The sequence below is a fragment of the Dama dama genome, chromosome X (genome assembly GCF_033118175.1).
Source record: "Dama dama isolate Ldn47 chromosome X, ASM3311817v1, whole genome shotgun sequence".
In the NCBI taxonomy this organism is placed as follows: Eukaryota; Metazoa; Chordata; class Mammalia; order Artiodactyla; family Cervidae; genus Dama; species Dama dama.
Window position 1 is genome coordinate 34,783,911 of NC_083714.1, and position 23,839 is coordinate 34,807,749.

The 23,839-nt window shown below is 42.1% G+C and overlaps 2 protein-coding genes across 2 annotated transcripts in view; one reads left to right on the forward strand and one right to left on the reverse strand.

Moving 5' to 3' along the window:
* Window positions 1–12,015, reverse strand: part of LOC133052608 (collagen alpha-1(III) chain-like) — a 32,797-nt gene extending 20,782 nt beyond the window's left edge. Inside the window, exon 1 of the mRNA XM_061137538.1 lies at window positions 11,937–12,015. Coding sequence (XP_060993521.1) covers window positions 11,937–12,015 — 79 coding nt within the window. The remainder of the gene's footprint in view (window positions 1–11,936) is intronic.
* Window position 12,016: 1 nt separating this feature from the next.
* On the forward strand, window positions 12,017–12,578 carry LOC133052609 (chromatin accessibility complex protein 1-like). Its single transcript, XM_061137539.1, has 2 exons — window positions 12,017–12,100; window positions 12,324–12,578. Exons 1-2 carry the CDS (start codon window positions 12,017–12,019, stop codon window positions 12,576–12,578), a joined length of 339 nt encoding a protein of 112 aa, XP_060993522.1.
* Window positions 12,579–23,839: the final 11,261 nt, after the last annotated feature.

The following is a 23,839-nucleotide window of genomic DNA, read 5'->3' on the forward strand; positions in this document are numbered from 1 at the left end:
TCAGGCAGGTGAGGCTGAGTCGAGAAGCGGTTGGGGAGAATCAGGGCCCCAGTGTCCTTTCTGTTTGATGGCTGGAATTATAAACATGGCACCTCTATATACTCAATGCTCATCTCATCTCTGTCTTAGTGACCAATCCAGATGGCTGTAGATCACAGATTACCCGCTCTGTCCATCTAGCAAAAACAATGAGATGAACAGGCACTCATTCACATACAGATTCACAGACTTTAGCCCTTTCCAGCGCCTAGTACTCAAGGCAGAAGATGGGCCTTTAGGGTCCTACGTACTAAGAGAAAAACGTGAACAAAGGCATAATTGATGCCCTTTGATCAGCAAACCTCCCAGAGTGCATGTGTACCAATCTTCATAGAAAGTTTATCTGTCTTCCCAGCAAGGAACCAAAATGACATGCAAGGTCTGTCCCATCAGGGCTCCTCTGATTGCTCCAACCAGATACCTGGCAAGTTGGAGGCCATCCAGAGCAGTGTCCCAATCGGCACCTCAAGCAAACCTGCCAACTCTAGTGAACAGCCTGGAGGGTTTCCCACTGTGGGAATATTGGGAGGCGCCAAGCTTGGGAAGTGAAAGAGAGACGCGATGAGAACTTTGCTCCAAAGTTCTTCAAGGGGTGGCCTCTGGGAATGTCCTTGCATCCACTATTTGGTCCAGTTTTGAGAATCTGATTCAGTTATCTGTTGACCCACTGGTGGTTGTATCTCCTCAGGCTGGCCTCCCTATGAAGCTAGGATAGAGGCTGATGGTGTCTGAGCAGTAAAGATGCCTCTGCCCCATTTCTTCCATTTTCTGCTAGCTCCTTCTTCTCTGTCTTAGTGACCAATCCAGATGGTTATAGATCACAGATTACCCACTCTGTCCATCTAGCAAAAACAATGAGATGAACAGACACACATTCACAAACAGGTATTTGAGACTTCCCCTGGATGCTTTGCATTTTAACAGAGGAGACATGAGAGAGAGCAACTCTTGACATAGCCCTTCAGACATTCAAAAACACATGGAAGTTTACAGCTAGCAGAACTCCTGGAAATCACCTGTCCACACCCTCCCTTTATGGAAGGGGAAACTGAAGCCCAGATAGAGGAAGGGACTTACTCATAGTGCTTATGGAGTTAGTGGCAGATAACCCAAGTTCTTCTATTTGTGGTTCCATCATCCCTTGAAATATTGTCCTTCTCTAAATAGTAAAACTGTTTCATCACTGCTATGTCTGTGGTTTTGCCCCTGGGAAGGGAGGAACAAAAAGGAAGTACAGGGTAAGTCATTTCCTCTTTATTTCTAGGATGGATTTTATTTAATCAAAATTGAAAAATAGTTGATTCACAATGTTGTGAACCATTTCATTTTAAGAAAATAACTCAGACATTGCAGGTATCACTTCCCTGCACATACTTAGTCATATGACCACACATAGCTGCAAGGGAGATTGGGAAATGTAGTCTTTATTCTGAGGAGCCAGGTTCATTGCTAAATCTCAGAGATTTATGTTACTAAAAGAAATAAAACAAGAAAATGGACAGTGGTAGGAACATTGCAGTCTCTAGAACGTGCTTATTTGCTTCCCTTGTATAGGAAAAGGCAATGTTTTTTTAGAGGGAAAGTGATTTGATGGTAGGCAAGGCCAACCAAAGAGTTAATAGTGCTTCAAGGTTGCTGGCTTGGGTAATAGGACAGCAAAAGTATGCTTACACATTTTGGATTGGCTACTCCCCCAAATTTAGCAGGATAAGGTGACACAATCCTGATCAGAATGTCCCCAGTAGAGTCACTGCTACCTTGAAACTACATCACTCAGCCTTCCTTCTCAGTTTCACTTTTCCTGTTATGAAAATGTCAGGTTGGTCTCCCTGTCTGTTCATATTCCCTGACAAGGGCGTATTCTCCCGATGGACAGAGAAGTCTGAGTAGGGGGATCCGAATATTTCGGGTCTGGTCCAGATCACTGATATCATTCTTTTAGGTTGCAATGTCAATTGCTGGGAGTCAGTAACATGGGACTGCTGTAGACTCATGGCAAAACAGAGGCAGAGATGTGGGCTACATCAGTCCCCAGAAATGAGATGTAAAGCAGGGACAGGCACATATTCAGGCAATCAATCAGCACTAAGAGGTCTGAGATGAAGGGGAAATGTAGCCCAACAGAGGAGTCCATGGAATAGAGTAGTCTGATTAGTGGGCTGGAGTAGAGGAGTCCAAGAAACTGACAGCCATCTGTCCATGGGGAGCAAAGCCTCAGCCGCTGACAAGGGCCCTGAGATAGGGCTCTGCCCCCAAGCACTGGGACAGATGTGAGCGCTTCCGAGATTGCAGGAAATGAGTCAGATAGAGACCAAAGCAGATGCAGAGTTTTATGAGCTCTGGTGTTCGGGTAAGGAAGGAGGGATGGTGACTCAAGAAGCAAGTATCCCAGGGCTTAAACTTTGTCATACAGGCAGGAGAGAAAGGAGGTTATGCTTGCTTCTGAGAAGGCAACCCCCTCCCAGTCCATGTTGTCTATTATCTTCTAAGTTCAAATTAGAAAACTGGGTATCATCTTCGACTCTTCCTCATCATCTTAGCCTATCCTATTTACGATTAGCTAATCCTATGTATTCTATCTCCTGATGTTCTCTTGAAGCAATCCAATTATTTCCAGCCCTCTGCCATTGCTTAGTTCAACCTATAACAAAATCTCTCTCTTGAATTAATGCAGCAGCTTTCTCCCTGGCCTCTCTGACTCCCCTTTTGCTCCACTACAATCCATTTGTTATGTGCTGAATTGTGTCACCCCACTAAAATTTGTATGTAGAGGTCCTAAGCCCCAGTAACTCAGAATGCGACCATATTTGGAAATAGGATCTTTAAAGAGGTCAGTCACTTCAGTCATTCAGTTGTGTCTGACTCTTTGTGACCCCATGAATTGCAGCATGCCAGGCCTCCCTGTCCATCACCAACTCCTAGAGTTTACTCAAACTCATGCCCATTGAGTCGGTGATGCCATCCAGCCATCTCATCCTCTGTCGTCCCCTTCTCCTCCTGCCCCCAATCCCTCCCAGCATCAGGGTCTTTTCCAATGAGTCAACTCTTCGCATGAGGTGGCCAAAGTATTGGAGTTTCAGCTTCAGCATCAGTCCTTCCAATGAACAACCAGGACTTATCTCCTTTAGGATGGACTGGTTGGATCTCCTTGCAGTCCAAGGGACTCTCAAGAGTCTTCTCCAACACCACAGTTCAAAAGCATCAATTCTTCGGCGCTCAGCTTTCTTCACAGTCCAACTCTCACATCCATACATGACCACTGGAAAAACAATAGCCTTGATCAGACGGACCTTTGTTGGCAAAGTAATGTCTCTTCTTTTTAATATGCTATCTAGGTTGGTCATAACTTTCCTTCCAAGGAGTAAGCATCTTTTAATTTCATGGCTGCAGTCACCATCTGCAGTGATTTTGGAGCCCAAAAAATTAAAGTCTGGCACTGTTTCCACTGTCTCCCCATCTATTTCCCATGAAGTGATGGGACCAGATGCCATGATCTTAGTTTTCTGAGTGTTAAGCTTTAAGCCAATTTTTTCACTCTCCTCTTTCACTTTCATCAAGAGGCTTTTTAGTTCCTCTTCACTTTCTGCCATAAGGGTGGTGTCATCTGCATATCTGAAGTTATTATTTGTCCCAGCAATCTTGATTCCAGCTTGTGCTTCCTCCAGCCCAGCGTTTCTCATGATGTACTCTGCATATAAGTTAAATAAGCAGGGTGACAATATACAGCCTTGGTGTACTCCTTTTCCTATTTGGAAACAGTCTGTTGTTCTATGTCCAGTTCTAACTGTTGCTTCCTGACCTGCATACAGATTTCTCAGGAGGCAGGTCAGGTGGTCTGGTATTCCCATCTCTTTCAGAATTTTCCACAGTTTATTGTGATCCACACAGTCAAAGGCTTTGGCATAGTCAATATAGCAGAAATAGATGTAATTAAGTGTAAATAAGGCCATTAGGCTGGGCCCTAATCCAATATTAATGGTGTCCTTATAAGAAGAGATCTAAGAAATAGGTACAGAAGGAAGACGAAGTGAAGGCACAGTGAGAAGATGGTGACCTACAAACTCAGGAGAGAGGTGCCAACACCTTGATCTTGGATTTCTAGCCTTCAGAATTGTGAGAAAATTAATTCTGCTGTTTAAGCCACTCAGTCACTGATCTTTTCTTGTGGCAACTGTGCCCAAACTAGTACACAATCCTCCATACTGCCTCCAGAGTGGCTTTTATTAAATGCAAAGTCCATCATGTTGGTTCTCTGTTTAAATCCCTCGTGCTTTCAGTTGCCAGTAGCAACTAGAGATGAAGCTAAAATTTAAACGTGTGTGTGTAAAGGCATTGGAAACTGGAAGCAATCAACATGGTGGGGGGCAAGATTTCAAAGAGTGTTGTGTGTGTATATACACATATATACACACACAATGAGATATTATTTCACACCTGTTAGAATGACTATTATCAGAAAGAAAAGAGATACAAATGTTAATGAGGATGTGGGGAAATTGGAACCCTCATACAGCTTCTAAGCTGCCTTAGAAGTAGGGACAAAAGTAAAGTAGATGGGGTTTTCCAACATTGAACCTGGCTTTGATTCAGCTTAGTCATGAATTCAGCAAAGGTAATCTGCCCTTACCTGACCTACTTAACAGAGAAAAGAGTGCATCTTCTCTGAGGGAAATAACATCATCTGGATGATTACTATACACAATTGGTTAACACTCATTCAAAACTTTCTAGGAATTGTAAGAGACAAGGTCATATGACTGAAAACCTAGGAAGAAAATACAGACAGTAGACACAAACCCACAAGTGATCTGGATATTTAGGTTAGCAGATAAAGAATTTCTAATAACCATGTGTTCAAAGAATAGAGGGCATGATGGAGAAATTATATGAAAAAAAAAAACGAATTTAATCCAATTGTTGAAATCTATAAAGAATCAAATGGAAATCTGGCCTGCGACTGGCAATAACCAATAGAATGCAACAGAAGTGAAATGCCAGTTCTAGGCATATTCTTTAAGAAGACTGGCAATTTCCACTCCCTCTTTCTTAGAACACTCACTTTGGGGAGCCTTGTAGGACGCCTGTCTCCTCTGCTGAAGGTACCATGTGGAGAGGAGAATCCTTGAGCTTTAGGAACAGAAGGCCAGACATCTCAGAGATGCAGCTTAGCCTCTGGATGACTCCAGTTGCCATCTGACTACAACTGCAGATTAGATCCTGAGTAATACTGGCAGAAGAACTGCCCAGTGGAGCCCAGTCAACCCACAGAACAGTGGGAGAAGATAGATGGATGATTTAGCCATTATATTTTGGGGGTAGTTTGTCAGGTGACAATAGGTAATAGATATACTGTTTTTCATAACTGCTCCATACCCCATACTATGAGCTAGGGTACTGGGGATCTGATATCTGATGCTTCCTCAGAACACAAGGCCAGTTTTCCTTGCTGGAAAACTGTTCAATTCTCCATGAAAAAGGCTTTGCCCCTAGATCATCCTCACTTCCATCTGAACCAAGCCTCAGTATAATTTCTTCCCAGAAGGTAGAAGGTATTATTCCAAGTCTCCTCTTGAGTTGTGCAAGAAAGACTTCAGTCCCAGACATTGGGATTTCTAGCATCAATCAGCAGGTGAGGAAGCTCACTGAATGATTCCTAATCCATCGCCCAATCGTCTCTTCCCTCTACTTGTTTGCCTGTCCAAAGGCTGATAATTGCTCAATGGTGGCTTCCCTGGTAGCTCAGATGGTAAAGAATCTGCCTGCAATGCAGAAGACCTGGGTTCTTCTGCAGGTCCCTGGGTTGGGAAGATCCTCTGGGGAAGGGTATGGCAACCCATTCCAGTATTCTTGCTTGGAGAATCTCCATGGACAGAGAAGTCTGGTGGGCTACAGTCCCTGGAGTCACAAAGAGTTGGACACAACTGAGTGACTAAGCGCACTGCCTTTCTAGGGCACCATATCCATCCATGACCACTGCATACCCTTACAAGTGCTGGTTTCACTCAAAAATTCTCCCATATGAATGCCTGATGTCATCCCGAGTGAGGTTTGAATCAGACTGAGTTCAGAGGCATAATTCTGCTGCTTATTTAGTAAAGACATATCTGATTTTCATTTCCCTAAGAGTTCTACTTCAACAGGTCCTGTGAAAACATTAATTTGCTACTGTGATAATTTCAGTGTATCTTCTTGAAATACCTGATAGGCGTATAATCCAAGAAGACCACTTGTATAAAGAAATCTTCCTTGCATTGTTTTATTTATTATGCACATCTTTATTTTGTTAATATAGCCAACTCGATTATCTAGGCTATGAAAGGGCTAAGTGGTGTAAATAATCCATAACATTGGAGAAAAGGTCATTTATATCTGCCTTAGGGATGTAATATAGTTCACAACCCTCAGCAGCAGCAGGTGTGCCTAATTGATTTTGCTTAGACTAATACTAGAATTAACTCACACACTCTGAGCACATTTATATAAAAACATCACTAACTGAGCAGGGAGGGCTGATCCAAGATTCTTATGAAGCTGTTTGATGTACAGTTTCCCTACAAAATCTTGAATCCTCTTTGTAATGAACCTGTCAGATTCCCCATATGAACTGAGAGCTTGTCCTCATTTTGACAGGCTGCATACCAGTCCCAAAGATGCCATCATTTCTCATATTCTCAAAATCTTTCTTCATGATTTGCCTCCAAAACCTGCCCTCCTTTTCCCCTCTCAGTCATGAGATAATCCAGGCTGCTGTATTCCCTCATCCATTTTAATGTCTGTCCCTGATGGACTTTGGGGGCTAGATGAGAGGTTTGATAGGCAGGCAGGGAAGACCACATTGGGATCAACCATAAGCCTACATGGCTTCAGTCACCCTCTTTATCCTGATTACTGCTAAACTCCTGTACCTGGCTCAGACCTCTCTCCCGAAATCTTCTGGTGTGTGGATGTGCCTATTTATCTCCCCTGCATGTCCCACAAGACCTTCACCTGAATTTCTCTTCCTCACTCCCTTCCAAATCTACTCCTCTGTACTTTTACATCAGTGGCTGGTACCACTGTCCATCTAGTCCTCAAACTAAGAACTTGGGAATCTTCTTGTCTTCTCCTCTTCATCTCTGTCCTTCTCTACCTGCCCCGGTTCTTGGTGATTTACCCCTTGATTATCACTTCTGTCTATCACTCTCTACCCTCTTTTCCCCTCAAACCAAGCCTCTATCACCTCTTGTCTATTCAAAACAAACATTCCCTTAATTGACTTACTTACATCAAATCTTGCTCCCATCCCAATCCATCTTCCACACAGGAAAGACACAGAAGCACTGTTCTTTATTTTCTTCTTCTTCTTTTTTAATGCAGTTAAAAAAAAAAACAAAACTGACCCTCCTTACTCTCCTTCAGCTTCTCAGGAATTCTGCCAGCTAGTGTACACTGTTCTTAGTAACTGAAGGTTTATTTTACTTTATTTATTTTTTAAAATTTTATTTATATAATATATATATATATATATATATATATTTTAACACTGAAAACATTTTGTATTGGTGTATAGCCGATTAGGGCTTCCCTGGGGGGTCAGACAGTAAAAGAAACTGCCTGCAAGGCGGGAGACCCGGGTTCAATCCCTGGGTCAGGAAGATCCCCTGTTAGAGGGCATGGCAACCCACTAAAGTATTCTTGCCTGGAGAATTGCATGGACAGAGGACCCTGGTGGGCTGCAGTCCATAGTGTCACAAAGAGTTGGACACAACTAAGCGACTCACACACACACACACACACACACACACACACACAGTCAGTTAACAACGATGTGATAGTTTGAGGTGAACTGTGAAGGGACTCAACCATGTACCCATTGGGAATCATTGTTCTAATATACAATATCTCATCAGATCACTTGATGGCTTCCCATGGCCATCAGGACGAAGTTCAGAATCCTTGCTTCGCCTACAAAGGTCCTGCAAAAAGGTGACTCCTACCTAGCTTTATGTTATGTCTCTCTTCCCTTTGGTTTCTCCACTTCAGCTGTGCTTATTTTTTCTCAACCTCAGGACATGCCAGACTCTCTCATCTCTGAGCCTTTCTTGGAGTCTTTGTCTGGGGTACCTTTTCACTTTGCTCTTCATCCGGCTCTCTTCCTCCTTCGATCTGGATCCAAATGTCACTGACTCAGGACAATTTTCTCTGGTACTCTAGACTTTTAAGTATTCCTGTTTTATGCTCTCATGGCCACCCTGGATGTTTCCTTTGTAGCTCTCCTCATTTTGTGGGGGCCACAAGGTGACGGGACACGTACGTGTGTGTTCCCTGCTCAAGTTGTTAGCACAGTGGTTGGAACAGAATAGGAGCTCAGTAAATACACTCTGAATGGCAATAGCCGCTTAAGTGGTCTCCCTCCCTCCACAGGCTCCCCTTCCAGCCTGTCTTTTCCACTGCCCCCAGGGTGATCTCCTAGGCCTGAAATCTCCACTCAAATCACGTTTGAGGTAAAAAAAGAATTCTCCCCTTCTCCTTGAGAGTGAAGTCCAAATGCTTTTGTATGATATGACGTCAAGATCTTCTGTAATCTTGTTCTAAACTTACATGTTTAGAATAACAAATAACTTTGTCTCAGTTTCTGCTTGGACTAGCCTCCACTCCAGTCAGATGGACCTGTGCCGTTTTCCAGGCCCATGCCTTACTCTTTCTAACCTATGTGCCATTGCTTCTGGTGATACATCCACCTCACAAGCCCTCACCGTGTCCTGCCTGTTAAGTCCCATCTCTCTTTCATGAGCCGACTTAAAAGCCTGCTCTGAAGCTTTGGCAGTTCCCTCTCCCAGCTGGAAATGACCACTGCTTCCTCCCAACATCCCCAGCCCTTTTCACCTTCCCCTGTGGCACTGATCCCATTACACGCACACAAGGCGAATTCTGCACGAGGCCTTAAGCTATAGGACAGAGGGCCCCGGTCTTTTCTGTGTGGCTGACAAGACTCAGGAAACAGGAGAGGGGCAGGACCTATTTGCAGGCCTACCCCTTGCTTCAGAATCTCCCAAGTATGGCCCAAACGCGAGCTGCTTCAGTATCACCTGGGGGCTCGTTAGTCACTCACCATCTTTGGTCTCCCAGGCTTCCCAAGTCAGAATCTGCATTTTAACAAGATCCTCAAGTGATCTCCATGTGCATTCATGTTTAAGTAGTGGACTGTTTATTAGACAAGAGAACGTGCCTCCTCCAGATAGGACAAACACCACATCTTACAATTCATTGCTCTCAGACCTGGGACCGGTTTACAGTTTAGCTGCGCCGTGTGTGTTGCTAGTTTCATTGGGCTTTTAGTTTGGGATCCTCCCCTTCTCCAGTGTCGTGGGAGGAAGCCTATTTTAGGCAAGGGAGACCTTGCTCCTGGTGGAGGGCTGTGGATGCCCAGAGCTGGCTCCAGTCAGCAGGGGAGCTGGGATTCTCCACAGCTTGCCTTAATCAGCGCAGCCTCCGGCCAAGCTGTGCGTCAGGCCTGGGGTCCTCTGTTAATCATCAGTGAAAGGAACGCCACAGAATGATGTCAAGTGAGCTCTGGGGCTAACCACTCCTAGAAACATCTGGAGCTGGCAGCGGATCGTGACCATGAATACAGAGGAGGGGGAACAATTGAGTTTAATCATGGTTGTTAGTGTCTTGTACAAAATGTATTTGGGTTTTGATCTAAAGAGGCAAGCTATTAAGCAATATTTGTGCTTCTTAGGTATTAGAAGAGAGGTCAAGACTCCATCAAAATAACTTTCTTTTCCTGAACTTTCTCCCCAGATGGTTTGAACAAGAACACCCTTGTCATCTTCTCACTTAATTATCAGCACAGCCCCGGTGTTGTGCTCCCGACCCACGTTGTTTGCAGATGGTGATGGGTCATGCGGAGCAAGATTGTCTCACTTCTTTGCAGTTTTGGAAAGTGGCAAAACCTGCTGTTTTTGCCTTGGGCGTGTATTGGCTGATGAGTTCCTGCCCAAGAAAAACCTCCTCTCTTATTTGAGTTGCTTGGCTTCTCATCAAAACCACACCCAGGCTGAGTCAGGAGTGTCTTCAGACTAGCTTCTGTCTGTCACTGGGAAAGAAGGACAAAAATGTCCTTCTCCCACAGAGATGACCAAAAAAAAAAAAAAAAAAGCAAGGCTTGCTGGCAACGGGGCTGTCACAGGCCCCTGAGTGTGTGCATTTAATCAGCACTGTCTGTTGTCACACAGGGTTTTGCCAGGCATAGAAACAACTGGTTTGAATAAGAAACTGGAAGATGAACAACAGACCGCTAAAGGAAGCTGATCTTTCCCCGAGAAAGCTGCCGCTGGACAAAATCGGGAAACAGACACACAGAACACTTTCTCTTCACCTATTTCTCTTTACAAGGTGGATCAGTCAAAGTTCTTGAGAGAAACAGAACCAATAGAAATATATCCATATATTCCTCTTGGTATGTATATGTATCTTTTTTTGAGGGAGAAAGAGAGAGGGAACAAATAGAAATCTTCAGGAGTTGGCTCATGTGCTTGTGCGGGGCTGGCAAGTTAAAAATCCTTAGGGCAGGCCAGCTGGCTGCAAACTCAGGCAGGATTTCTGGGTTCCAGACTTGAGACAGATTTCCTCCTTCTCCAGTACCGTAAGGCAGTGCTGGCATTTCAACTTCATGTAGTAGAGGAGAGGCCATCTTTTGGTCCATATTTTAGCTAAACAAACTGCTAGACTGGGTGAGTGCCTGCTGCCCTTTCTGGTTATTCAAGGCTGTTGGTGTGCTTCACAGAGGAAATATGGTAAGGTTCCCTGGAGAACTTAGAAAGCCAGGAAGGGTAGACAGGGACATTTGTCTGATGTTCCCAGCATGTATCACAAGAATCTCTGGGGCTGTGTCAAGAGGGCCATACTCATGAGTTGTCACGTCTCTCAGGAGAGGTCCATGGTAGGCAGTGACTGAAGAGCTAGTCTAAGGCCGTCCTTTGCCTTTAAGTCACAATAGTTTAACCCTCCCTGTTCCATCCTGCCCAGTTCCACTAAGCCGGCCAATTCTTTTGAACTGAAAGAGTACTCACCAGTCTCTTCCAGTTCTCAGTGCTCCAAGGAGCCAGAGAGAAGATCTGACTGTGCCCGGCTGCTCCCAGGAGGAAATTGTTGTGACCTTGGGTTGGGTAGAGTTCTCAAATATAATACCCAAAACACCACCTATAAAGTTAAAAAATGATAAATTGGACTTCATCCAAATAAAAATGTTTATGCTTCAAGAAAGGATGCCCTCAAGACTGTAAAAAAGACAACCCCCAGAGTCAGAGGTAATTTTTAGAAATCATTTATCTGATAAGGGTTTGTCAGAAGAAAGAACTCTTACAATTCAGTACTAAAAAGACAACCCAGTGAAAATTTGGGCCAGGCTCTGAATAGAAAATTCTCCCCCCAAAAGATATAAAATGGCTAATAAGTACATGAAAGTATGCTCAACATCATTAGTCGTAAGTAAGTGAAGTGAAGTCAAGTCACTCAGTCGTGTCCGACTCTTTGCGACCCCATGGACTGTAGCCCAGCAGGCTTCTCCCATGTGATATTCCAGGCAAGAGTACTGGAGTGGATTGCCATTTCCTCTCCAGAGGATCTTCCCCTCCCAGGGATTGAACCTGGGTCTCCCGCATTGTAGGCAGACGCTTTACTGTCTGAGGCACCAGGGAAGTCATTAGTCATAAGGGAAATGCAAATCAAAATGTCAAGATACCGTGTCACACTTACTAGGATAGCTATAATCAAAAAGAAGTAGTATATGTCGGCAAGGATGTGGAGAAATTAGAATCTTCCTATATTGCTGGTGGGAATGTAAAATGACTACATCATTTGTAAAACAGTCTGGAAGCTCCTTAAAAAGTTACCACATCACTCAGAAATCCCACCTGTAGGTACACACCCAAAAGAAATGGAAATAAACATCCAGCGGTCGGTGTTGCTGCCCCTGTCCCACATCCAGTTCATCATGACGAGCTCCCCCGAGGTGACCAGCATCAACCAGGAGGCGCTGGTGCTCACTGCCAAGGCCACGGAACTCTTTGTTAAATATGTCTGACTCTTTACAACCCCATGGACTGTAGCCCACCAGGCTCCTCTGTCCATGGGATTCTCCAGGCAAGAATGCTGAAGTTGGTTGCCATCCCCTTCTCCAGGGGATCTTCCCAACCTAGGGACCGAACCCGGGTCTCCTGTATTGTAGGCGGATTCTTTACCATCTGAGCCAGCAGGGAAGCCCCTTTGTTCAATATGTCACCACCTATTCCTACAGACAGGGCAGTGGAAAAGAAAAGGAGGCACTCACCTCCAGTGACTTATCAAATACTGCAGAGGAGTCAGAAGCTTTTCAGTTCGTTGCAGATATATTACCAAAGAAGATTTTAGCTAGTAAATATCTGAAAATGCTTAAGGAAAAGAGGGAAGAAGAAGAGGAAGTGAATGACAACAATGATGAGAGTGAGGTCGATGAAACGGAATTCTACCCCCCCAAAAATCAGCCTGGTGAGGACCCTCCTGGATTAGCACCTTGACTCTGAAGCAGGCCTCAGTCTGCCCACCCCCCAGAGACTTCACGTACATTATGTTTTTTCCCGGCTGAGACGGAGCATAATGTACCTCTGCCATAAATAGCCAACAGGAAAGGAACGCAGACAACAGCCTCCCTTCCCCAGGCCCCCACTGCAGCTGGAGTGGCGGGGCCAGGACGGGCTGCCTACCAGCAGGGAAAGTCAGTCTGCAGCTCTAAGCTGCAGAGGCAAAAACAACGTCACTTAACTTTCTAGTTTACAGATAGATTTGGAAGAACTTCCAAATACCGCTTGTATAGATTCACATATGTATATTTTGAAATTAGTTCTTGTAAAGAGCTAGATCCTGTTTTAGCTAAATATGTAGTCTGTGAGTAGTGTGTTGCATTTGAAATTTGGTATTTCAGAACAATCTGGCTTTGTATTAGCCCAAATACTGCATTTTTTAAAACTGTAAAATACATTTTTCTTTTTTATTAAAACAAACTTGCACAAAAAGTTCACAGCAGCATTATTTAGAATACAAGAGTGAAAAAGGATAAACAACCCAAATATCCATCAACCAATGAGCAGATAAATAAAAGGTGATGTATTCATACAATAGAATGTTATTTGGCCACAAAAAGGAATGAAGTAAATATACAAGCTACAACATGGATGAACCTTGAAAACATTATGCTAAGTGAAAGAAACCAGTCACATAAGACCACATATTACGATTCCATTTATATGAAATATCCAGAATAGGCAAACTTATAGATGCAAAAAGTAGATTAATGGTTGCCAGTGGCTAGAAAGTGGGAGGAAAGTGACTCCTCATTAGTTTCTCTGGCGGGTGATGAAAACATTCTGGAATTAGTGGTGATTGCTGCCCAACTTTGTGAATATACTAAAAACCACGAATTGTATACTTAGAGGATATCAATGTGAATGTATGGCACAAGAATTATATTTCAATACAGTTATTGCCAAAGAACTAAAAGGTCCATAGCTCTCTATTGCTGTTAGCATTAAGTCCAAGGTTCATTGCCTGGAACATGAGAGCCTTCACTGCTCCATACATGTCTAATCCTTGTCATGCACTGTGCCACATCTAACCATGCTAGATCGCCTTTTCTCCGTTCTCCCAAAAGAATGTGCATGACTACACAATTGTGCCTTTGCTCCTGTTTTTCCCTCTAATGTCTCCTTTGCCTTCTGTGTTTGGTCAATGGCTACTTATTTTTCAGAAAGCATCTCAAGCCTCTTCTCTCTCCCTGATCCCCACTCTCCCAGGCCAAGAAGGATTCTTCTTCCCTCTTCTCTGCCACAGCTGTTCACAGCACACACCTGTCTCGCTGCTCTTCTTACATTGTGTGGCAGTTGTCTGTATTTACCTGTTTGTCTGTCTGCGTAACTAGATGATAAGTTCATTGTGGGCAGGAACCATGTTGGATTTACCTCTCTATACCCAGCACCTCGCAGAAGGCCTGATAACACAGTAGGGTTTAGGTACACGTTTATTGGTTGAAGGAGTGAATCTAAGTAGATTAGCAGTTACTCATAGCCTGTTGTCACTCCAGTTTATCAGAGGGATATCCAGTGACTTGTGAGCTGGCAATGAGATTTGAGCTCATGGAAGAAGAGGGCAGACATATCTGGGGAGCATGGAAGGCAAGCCTGGCCAGAACACTGCAGTGCAGAACCCTGAGCAACCAGGAGGCCAACAAAAGCATGTGACTAGGGGGTAGAGTAAGATTCAACACCACCATAGTGGGCCTAAAAGCAGCCACCAATTCGGAAAGCATTAAAGCTCAGTGTGGAAGGGTCACGGGTGTTGAAAGAAGTAGATAGAAAGGGGAGGAAACGTCAGTACTCAGGACTCCTCTTAATCCCACTTGCCTGAAATCATTGACTTACTGGGTAGGGATTGTGTCTGATTCCCTTCTGAAGCCCTATGCCTAGCACAGTGTGTCTCTCAGCCGTGTCTGACTCTTTGTGACCCCATGACCGCCAGACTTCTCTGTCCATGGGATTCTTCCAGGCAAGAATATTGGAGTGGGTAGCCATTCCCTTCTCCAGGGGTTCTTCCCAACCCAGGGATTGAACCTGGGTCTCATGTATTGCAGGCAGATTCTTTACCATCTGAACCACCAGGGAAGCCCTGGCATCAAATAGCTGTTTGATGAATGAAGGATCTTTGGTTGCCTCTCCAAGTCATAGCAAGTTTTCTTCTAGAAGTTTTAGAGTTTTAGCTCAGACATTTAGGTCTGTAATCCATTTTTAGTTAACTATTGTATATGATGAACACTAAGAATCTGAATTCCTCTTTTTGCATGTGCACATCCAGTTGTCCCAGACCATTTTTTGAAAAGATTATCCTTTTCCAATTGACTTGCATTGCCATGTTTGACAAAAATTAATCAACCATAAATGGACTCTCAATTTTCTTCCACTGAATGTTTTTGCCCATCCTTGCCCCAGGATTAAACTTAATTGATTTATTGCTGCTGTGCTGCGCTCAGTCATGTCTGATGTTTTGTGACCCCATAGACTGTTGCCCACCAGGCTCCTCTGTCCATGGGATTTCCCATGTCATTTCCTATTCCAGGGGAACCTTCCTGACCCAGTGATCAAATCTGCATCTCTTGTGTTTCCTGCATTGGCAGGTGGATTCTTTACCATTCTGCCACTGGGAAGCCCTTAACTGATGATTGTGGCATTATACTCAGCTTTGAAACCAGGTAGTTCTTCATTTTCAAAATTGTTTAAGCTATTCTAGGTCATTTGTATTTCTCTACAAATTTTGGGACCAGCTTGTCAATTTCTACACAAAGCCCTGCTGTGATTTTGATAGAGTTTGGATTGGCACTGTACATCAATTTAGGGAGAATTGTCATCCTGACAATACCAAGAGTTTCAAATCCATGACCGTGGATTCTATCTGCATTATTAAGATCTTTATTGTTCTGTCACTATAATAATTTATAGTTTTCAGTACACTGATCTTTTTCACATCTTTGGTTACATTTATCCCTAAGTTCATAGTTTTGATGCTCTTGTAAATGATATTTTAAACATTTCACTTCTGATTTCTTATTGCTGAGATATAGAAATAAAATTGAATTTTGTAAAATGACCTTTTATTCTCTGCCTTTTCTAAACCTTCTATTAGTTCTATATTTTTATGGATTCCCTGGAATTCCACAAACAGGATCAAGTCACCTGCAAATAAAAACAGTTATACTTCTTGATTTTCAATCTGGATGCCTTTGATTTCATTTATTTATGTTTGTTTACTACAATGTCTAGAACTTCTGATTCAATGTTAAATAAAAGTGACAAAAGCATAGACTCTCACTTTGTTTCCCATCTTATGGAGAAGCGTTCAATCTTTCAACATCAACTGTGATGCCAAGATGTGGTTTTGTTTTGTTTTTGAAGATGATACTTACTCATTTTGACCAAATCTTCTATTCCTAGTTTGTAGACAGCTTTTATCATTACAGGGTATTGGATTTTGGAAAATGCTTCTTTTTGCATCTATTGAGATGATTATAAGGCTTTTCCCCATTATTCTATTAATATAATGTATCTCATGAATTAATATTCAAATGTTTAATCAACAATGTAGCTGGAAAAATTTTCACTTGGTCATGGGCTATAATACATTTTATATGTTGCTGAATTTGAGTTGCTAATACTTTATTAAAGATTGTGTCTTGATAATGGGTGATGTTGATCTGTACTTTTGGGTTGTTTTGTGTATGATGTGTTTCTCTGGCTTGGAATCAGGGTAATTCTAACCCCATAGATTGAGTTGGGAAGTGTTTCCACCATTATTTCTTGAGTGAGATTATGAATAATAGATATTACTTCTATTTTAAACATTTAATATAATTCACCAGTGAATCCATCTGAGTCTGGGCTTTTCTTTGTGAGAAAATATTCAGTTGCTATATCAATTTCTTTACTTGGTATATGTTTCTTCAGACTTTCTATTTCTTCTTTGTCAGTTTTGATAATTCATGTCTTTTTAGAAACTTTTCCATTCTGGCTTTGTTGTCTAATTTTTGGCATGAAGTTTTTCATAGAATTTCATAATCTTTTAAACTTCTGTCATGTTGAAAGTGAAAGCTCTTCTTTAATTCCTAACATTGGCAATTCGTGTCTTCTTTTTTCTTGGTCAGTCTAGCTTATTATTTGTCAATTATGTGGATCTTTTTGAAGAACCAAGTTTTGATTTAGTTGTTGTTCTAATTTTTTCCTATTTTACCAATTCAATTTCTACTCTGATTTTAATTATTTCCTTTCTTCATTTTGCTTTGAGCTTAGTTTGCTCTACTTTTATTGGTTTTGTAAAGTGGACACTTGTGGATGAGACATTTCTGATAGGCATTGAAAATGAATTCTTTGCTAAGCTCTGTGTTCATTGCAATCCATAAATTTTCATGTGTTACATTTTCATTTTTCAGTTAAATATTTCTCATTTTTCTCATGTATTTCATGCTTTATTCTTTGACCTATGAGCTATTTAGAAGTGTATTATTTAATTTTTTTTAGTATTTGGAAGTTTACCAGATTTCTCTCTGTTGTCAACTTCTCATAACATTTTGTTATTAAACATATTTTGATTAATTTCCATCCTTTAAGATTTACTGAAGCTTTCTTTATTGTCTAGAATATGCTGTATACCAGAGAAATGTCATTGTGTTCTTTGGTTGTTGGGTGGAAGTGCTTGATTTCCAAAACACTAAACTTATTGATTCTTGTTCATTTGTATGGTGACTTATGTGGGAAGATTTGCCTGTCTCCTTATTCAGCCATAGGCATGTGGAAGGGCCGGAAACAAAGGAGTGACATGTAATGTTTTGCAAGGTAGAACGATCAGTCTAACCAAAATATGGATGAAAGCCTTTGTAGGACCTGTCTGAAAGCAGAGAGACCAGCTAAAGGCTGTTGAAGTAACACAAGTGAAAAATAATAGGATGCTGAATGGACTGTTGCCAGTAAGATGAAGAAAGGTAAAAGACTTGGATGTTGATATTAAATGCTGAAGCCATGGGTCATTTTAGTGGCTCGGTTGAGAGGGTATAAGGCCAGAGCTAGGACAGTGTAAGTAGAAATGGAAAGTAAGAGACACTTCTTTGGAGGAGTTGCAAAGGCCTGATGCCTGATGGGAGAATTGAAATGTGTAGAGAAGGAGAGAGGGGAGAGTTTGAGTCTGGATTACTGGTAGGATTAAAACATCAGACACTGAAGGGACAAAAGTGGGAACTGGTTGTAGGGAGAAGGAAGGTAATTTTTAAAAAATTACTTTTGAAAAGCCGTGAGGACATCTGAACAGAAATGCCTGGTAGGCATAGGAGATTTAGAGCTGTAGCTCAGGAGCAAGGTGAGTCTGCAAATGTAACAGCACAGAAATTTTGACATTCATATTTGGGTACAGATGTCTCCAGAAATCAAGACATCTTTGGTGTTCCTGTTTTCAAAAACAAAATTTGGTCCTCTATACAGGATCTCTTAAAAAAAAAATTTTTAAGACACATTCTATTACATCTAGAAGATAGGTGCCCACTCTTTCCTTTTCAAAGACAAGACAGTGAAGAGAGGTAAAAAGATTCTCCCAAAGTCAGAGCTGAGTATCAGAGCTAGGATTTGAACATTGGTGTTCTCATTCATTTCTATTAACCCAGGTTTCCACACCTTTAAAGTGAGAGTAATGATGATAGCTACCTCACCAGTGTATAATTTATTATAAATTCTTTTAAAGTATCCTCTTCAATGGATTGTTGTTAGAGAAAAGGTTGGAGCAGATCAAACAAAAAACTGTTGAGAAATTCTAGCAGGAAGGCAGTAGGCTTCAGTGATGAAGGTACACAGGTCAAGATTCTTAATTTCAAAGGATTCAAACTGACTCTGGCCGAGTGAATCAACAAGAAATTTGTTGGCTGGGCATTGAGTGGCTCCCAGACTTAGCAGGAAGGCTGGGGAGCCTGGTTTGGGCAATGGGCAGGAGCTAGGGAAGCTGAGTGGCCACGTTCACAGCCACAATCTCAATAATTTCTTATACTTACCTACAACCCCAAGAAAGGTTTTTGTCATTGTTTGGTATTTTTTGTTTTGTTTTTTTTTTTGTTTGTTTGTTTTAAGGAAGTTGTCTAGATAGTGGCCATAGCAGGGAGGAACATATAAAGATTAGGTGAAAGAGTGAGAGAGGGAAGAAAATGAGGTCATATGAGAAAGGACGGACATAAGACATACTAGAAACTTCTGTCATCAATGTCCTAAGATTGTGATGTGAGAACCAGGCCAGAGAGTGACTGTGTTCATTCTCCACATCCCTCACTCCCCAATTTTCAATGAAAAGTTCACCTAGTTTCATGAACATTTGTGTCTATGTCTGACTTGCTTTGGCCTCATCTTTGTCTTCCTCGGTTTTTGTCTTTCTTAGTTTCTTTGTCAGGCTTTCCCTCAGGGGACTTTTTCATGCTTCATCAGCTCAATATTTCATCCTTGGGCTGGCCCATGTTTCTCTGAAAGGCTGGCAGCTCCATCTGAGAATGCAAGGGCCAATTGACCCCGTATACCTCTAAGCTCTGATACTTTGGCCGCCTGATACGAAGAGCCAATTCACTAGAAAAGACCCTGATGCTGGGAAGGATTGAGGGCAGGAGGAGAAGGAGGTGGCAGAGGATGAGATGGTTGGATAGCATCACTGACTCAATGGACTTGAGTTTGAGCAAACTCTAGGAGATAGTGAAGGACAAGGAAGCCAGGCATTCTGCAGTTCATGAGGTCACCGAGTCTTAACGACCTAACAGCACCACCTCTGAATCACCACTAGATGGCAGCATCTGGGAAGTTTGCTAACCTGGCCTGGATCTTCACAGGTGCCTGACTGCTGAGTGGTGGCGCGTTTTACTTGGTTATTCTGCTTTTACACTCCTGCAACCAGTGGCTAACAAAAGGCACCAGATCTAGTAGGATTCCTTTGTCCACACAGAAGAAAATTCATGTTTTTAAGACACTCAGGGCTGGAAAAGCCTGTTCCTTAAGCTGGTGTTTTCCCCCACCTCCATTCCCACACAGTTCCTACTGCAAACCTTCTGTAGATATCCTTTTTTAAAAAAAAATTATTTATTTGTAATTGACTGATGATTGGTTTACAATATTGGTTTGATTTCTGTCACACATCGACATGAATTGACTAAGGATGGTACTGATGAATCTTTTTGCAGAGCAGCGATGGAGACGCAGTCATAGAAAACAGGCTTATGGACAAGGGTTGGGGAGGAGAGGAAGGAGAGGGTGAGATGAATGGAGAAAATAACATGGAAGCATATACACTACCATGTGTAAAATAGAGAGCCAATGGGAATTTGGTGTATGACTTAGGGAACGCAAACAGGACTCTGTAATAACCTAGAGGGGTTGGAATGGGTGGGAGGTGGGAGGGAGACTCAAGAGGGAGGAGACATATGTTCACCTAGATATCCTTTTTTTTCCATTTATTTTTATTAGTTGGAGCCTAATTACATGTAAATCCATGGCTGATTCATGTCAATGTAGATATCCTTTTATTACCTCTTTAGCTGTTGTTTGCTGTTTGGTTTGGTTTTGTAGGCAGACTTATTTCCCCTTCCCTACCCAGCCTGATCATCAAGTTAGGTTAATCTCCTTTCCTCACTTTGAGCATGGACTTGAGCATAGAATCTTGTTCTATCAAAGCCTTGAGGCCTCTTATAATTGAGTCTAAACCCATCATTTGAAAACAGGGAACCTGAGGCATATAAAGGAGCAGGAACTTGTTCAAGGTGATATAAAGAATTCAAGCAGTCATATGGGTCAGAGTCTCTTGACATACTTAAAAAAATCAATATAACAAACATAAATTCATTTTGATCCATAAATTGTGCTAGCACAGCTAGATGTCTGGAAAGAGGACAGAGGCAAGAGATGTAAGACATGACATCTGTCCTCCAGGCACTTAGAATCTAGTCTAGAAGCCACACTGATATACAATAAAAAGGAGATATTGCTTTTGAGATAAGGTGGTATGAGAAAACTGCTAATGTGGGTGACTGGCTCAGGGATTCAGAGAAGAGAGAGCTCTAAGGGGAAACAAAGCCATGGCGGGAGGGGAAGGGGTGGAGAATTAGGTGAAGCTTGGAGATGAGAAATTCAACAACCATAATTATTCAGAAGTCAAGCCCTAGACTGACGTAAGCAGAGGGTGATGCTCAAAGAGAAGTGAGAGATAAGGCTAGAGTGGTGGGTTGGGATGGTACTGTTCAGACTTTCAAATGTCTAATTTGAAATTAGTAGGTTAATTTCCTACTGGGCTTCCCTGGCGGCTCAGAGGTAAAGAATCTGCCTGCCAGTGGAAGAGATGTGAGTTTGATCCATGGGTTAGGAAGATCCCCTGGAGAAGGAAATGACAACCCACTCCAATATTCTTGCCTTGGAAATCCCATGGGCAGAGGAGCCCGGTGGGCTACAGTCTATGGGGTGGCAAAAGACTCGGACATGACTTAGCAACTAAACAGCAACAATTTCCTGCTAATACTGAACAGGAACTTTGAAAGACTTTGAATCTTCAGATTTTCTAACTTCAGTGGGAACTTTCCCCTAGGTTTGAATCCCCAGAAGTAGCTTCTTCACTTTGCCCTACTTTCCTGCACTAGTCTCGGTGTCTCAGTGATGAAGTTGAGCTGAAAAATTACTGGTGTTTGTTTCCATCATACCTGTTTCCTAGAGACATAAGCAAGAGTAATGTGGACATTCTCTGGCTGTCAACCCCATTTACTTCATTTCCATTCCCTACCCACTCATAGGAGTCTGAGCAACAAGCCTCCGTACAACACAGCTCCCTTTGTCACCAGGGGCCTTCTAGGAGAGCTGGAGAGCTCTTGACAGCTGAGCAACACCTAAAGGAAGTGAGCATGGTTTCATATTAATTCCAAAAGAGGCCTGCAAACAAAAAGGCTCTTTAAAAGCAATCTTAACATAGGAGCAATCGAAGAGCCCTTTGAGATTGTCAAGAATACATCAGGACCCAAGCAGTCTGACCAGCCACGTTTCAAAGCAAAATAAGCTTGCTCTCTCCCCTTCTGAACACTCCCTTCATATCCACAAATGGTTCCAAGTCTGCTTTTCTACCAAGATACAGTAGATATTCCTGTCCCAGCACCCTCCATCTAGTTTTACTCCTGCCATTTGCTGCCTCTCCTTCTCCCTCCCCAGAATGCTATGCCTTCCATCTTGGCTTGCGCTTGGTTCAGGGCCTGGAACATAGTAAGTGCTCAATAAATAGCATTCTCTTTCTTTGGATAGTTCTTACAGATTATCTAGGCGTTGGACTCCATGGAGTCACTTCAGGGGTCATTGGGAAAATAGGCCACTGGGGAACAGGCAGGCTGCAGGCCTCCATGGCTGAATCAACAAAGGGAACTCTATATTTATATGTTAAGTAATAGTTTGGACATTGGATAGGGATTTTGTTTTGGAAGGAAAGAGAATGTTCTCACTAATCTAATGTCTTCGGTTTCTAAATGAGGTCAGTGAGGCTCAGAAACACTTTGAGTAGAATCAGGAAAGCAATCCCACTTATAATTGCAATAAAAAGAATAAAATATTTAGGAATAAACTTAACCAAGGAACTGAAAGACTTGTACACTATGAATTATAAGACACCAAGAAAGGAAATTAAAGAAGACAGAGAAAAATGAAAAGATATCCAATGTTCATTGATTAGATGACTTAATATTGCTCACACATCTGTACAGTCTTCAGTTATCTACAGATTCTATGCAATCCCTAGTGAAATCCCAATTGCATTTTTTACACAAACAGAGAAAGTAAAAAAAAAATTGTATTGAAACAGAGAAGACTCTGAATAGTTGAAGTGTCTTGGAAAAGGAGAATAAAGCTAGGGATATCACATTTCTTGATTTCTAAATATATTACAAAATAGTATGGTACTGTAATCAAAATAGTATGGTACTGGCATCAAAACAGACATATAGATCAAGGGAAGAGAATAGAGAGCCCAGAAATAAATCCCCACATTTATGGTCAACTGGTGTTTGACAAGGGTGATAAGAACATACAATGAGGAAAGGAAGGTCTTTCCAATAAATGGTCTTGGGAAAACTGGATAAACACATAAAAAATCAAAATGAATTAAAGATTTAGACAGAAGACCTGAAAATGTAAAACTGCCAAAAGAATAACACAGGGGAAATGCTTCTTGACATTTTGCAATGATTTTTTTAGATATGACACAAAAAGCAAAAGCAAAAATAGACAAGTAGGACTGCATCAAATCTAAAAGCTTCTACACAGCAAAGGAGATAGTCGACAGAGTGAAAAGGCAGCCTATAGAATAAGAGACAGTATTCACTAACCATATATCTAATAAGTAGTTAATATACAAGATATATTAGGAACTACTACACCTCAATAGCAAAAAACATAAATAATCCAATTTAAAAATGGATGAAGGAATTGAACAGACAGTTCTGTGATGGAGACATACAAATGGCCAACAGACATAGGAAAAGATTTGCAGCGTTACTTATTTATCAGAGAAATGCAAATCACAATGACAATGGAATATCACCTCACATCTGTTAAAATGAGTATTATCAAAAAGACAGAGTAAAAGAAAAAAAGAAAAAAAAAGACAGGATAACAAGAGTCAGCAAGGATGTGAAGAAAAGAGAGTCCTTGTACACTTTTGGTGTGAATATAAATTGGTATGCCCATACAGGAAACAATATGGGGATTACTCAAAAAACTAAAACCAGAGTTACCATATGACCCAGCAATCCCACTTCTGGGTATTAGTTCAGTTCAGTTCAATCACTCAGTCGTGTCCGTCTCCTTGTGACCCCATGGACTGCAGCACGCCAGGCCTCCCTGTCCATCACCAACTCCCAGAGTTTACTCAAACTCATGTCTACTGAGTCGGTGATGCCATCCAACCATCTCATCCTCTGTCATCCCCTTCTCCTCCTGTCTTCAATCTTTCCCAGCGTCAGGGTCTTTTCCAATGAGTCAGTTCTTTGCATCAGGTGGCCAGAGTACTGGAGTTTCAGCTTGAGCATCAGTCCTTCCAATGAACACCCAGGACTGATCTCCTTTAGGATGAACTGGTTGGATCTCCCTGCAGTCCAAGGGACTCTCAAGAGTCTTCTCCAACACCACAGTTCAAAAGCATCAATTCTTCGGGACTTAGCTTTCTTTATAGTCCATCTCTCACATCCATACATGACCACTGG

Excerpts from the sequence above, each read along its gene's own strand:
- LOC133052609 (XM_061137539.1), top strand. The coding sequence starts at position 12,017 with ATGACGAGCTCCCCCGAGGTGACCAGCATCAACCAGGAGGCGCTGGTG. Across the intron at positions 12,101-12,323 it reads CGGAACTCTTTGTTAAATAT|GGCAGTGGAAAAGAAAAGGA; the intron begins GTCTGACTCTTT and ends TCCTACAGACAG.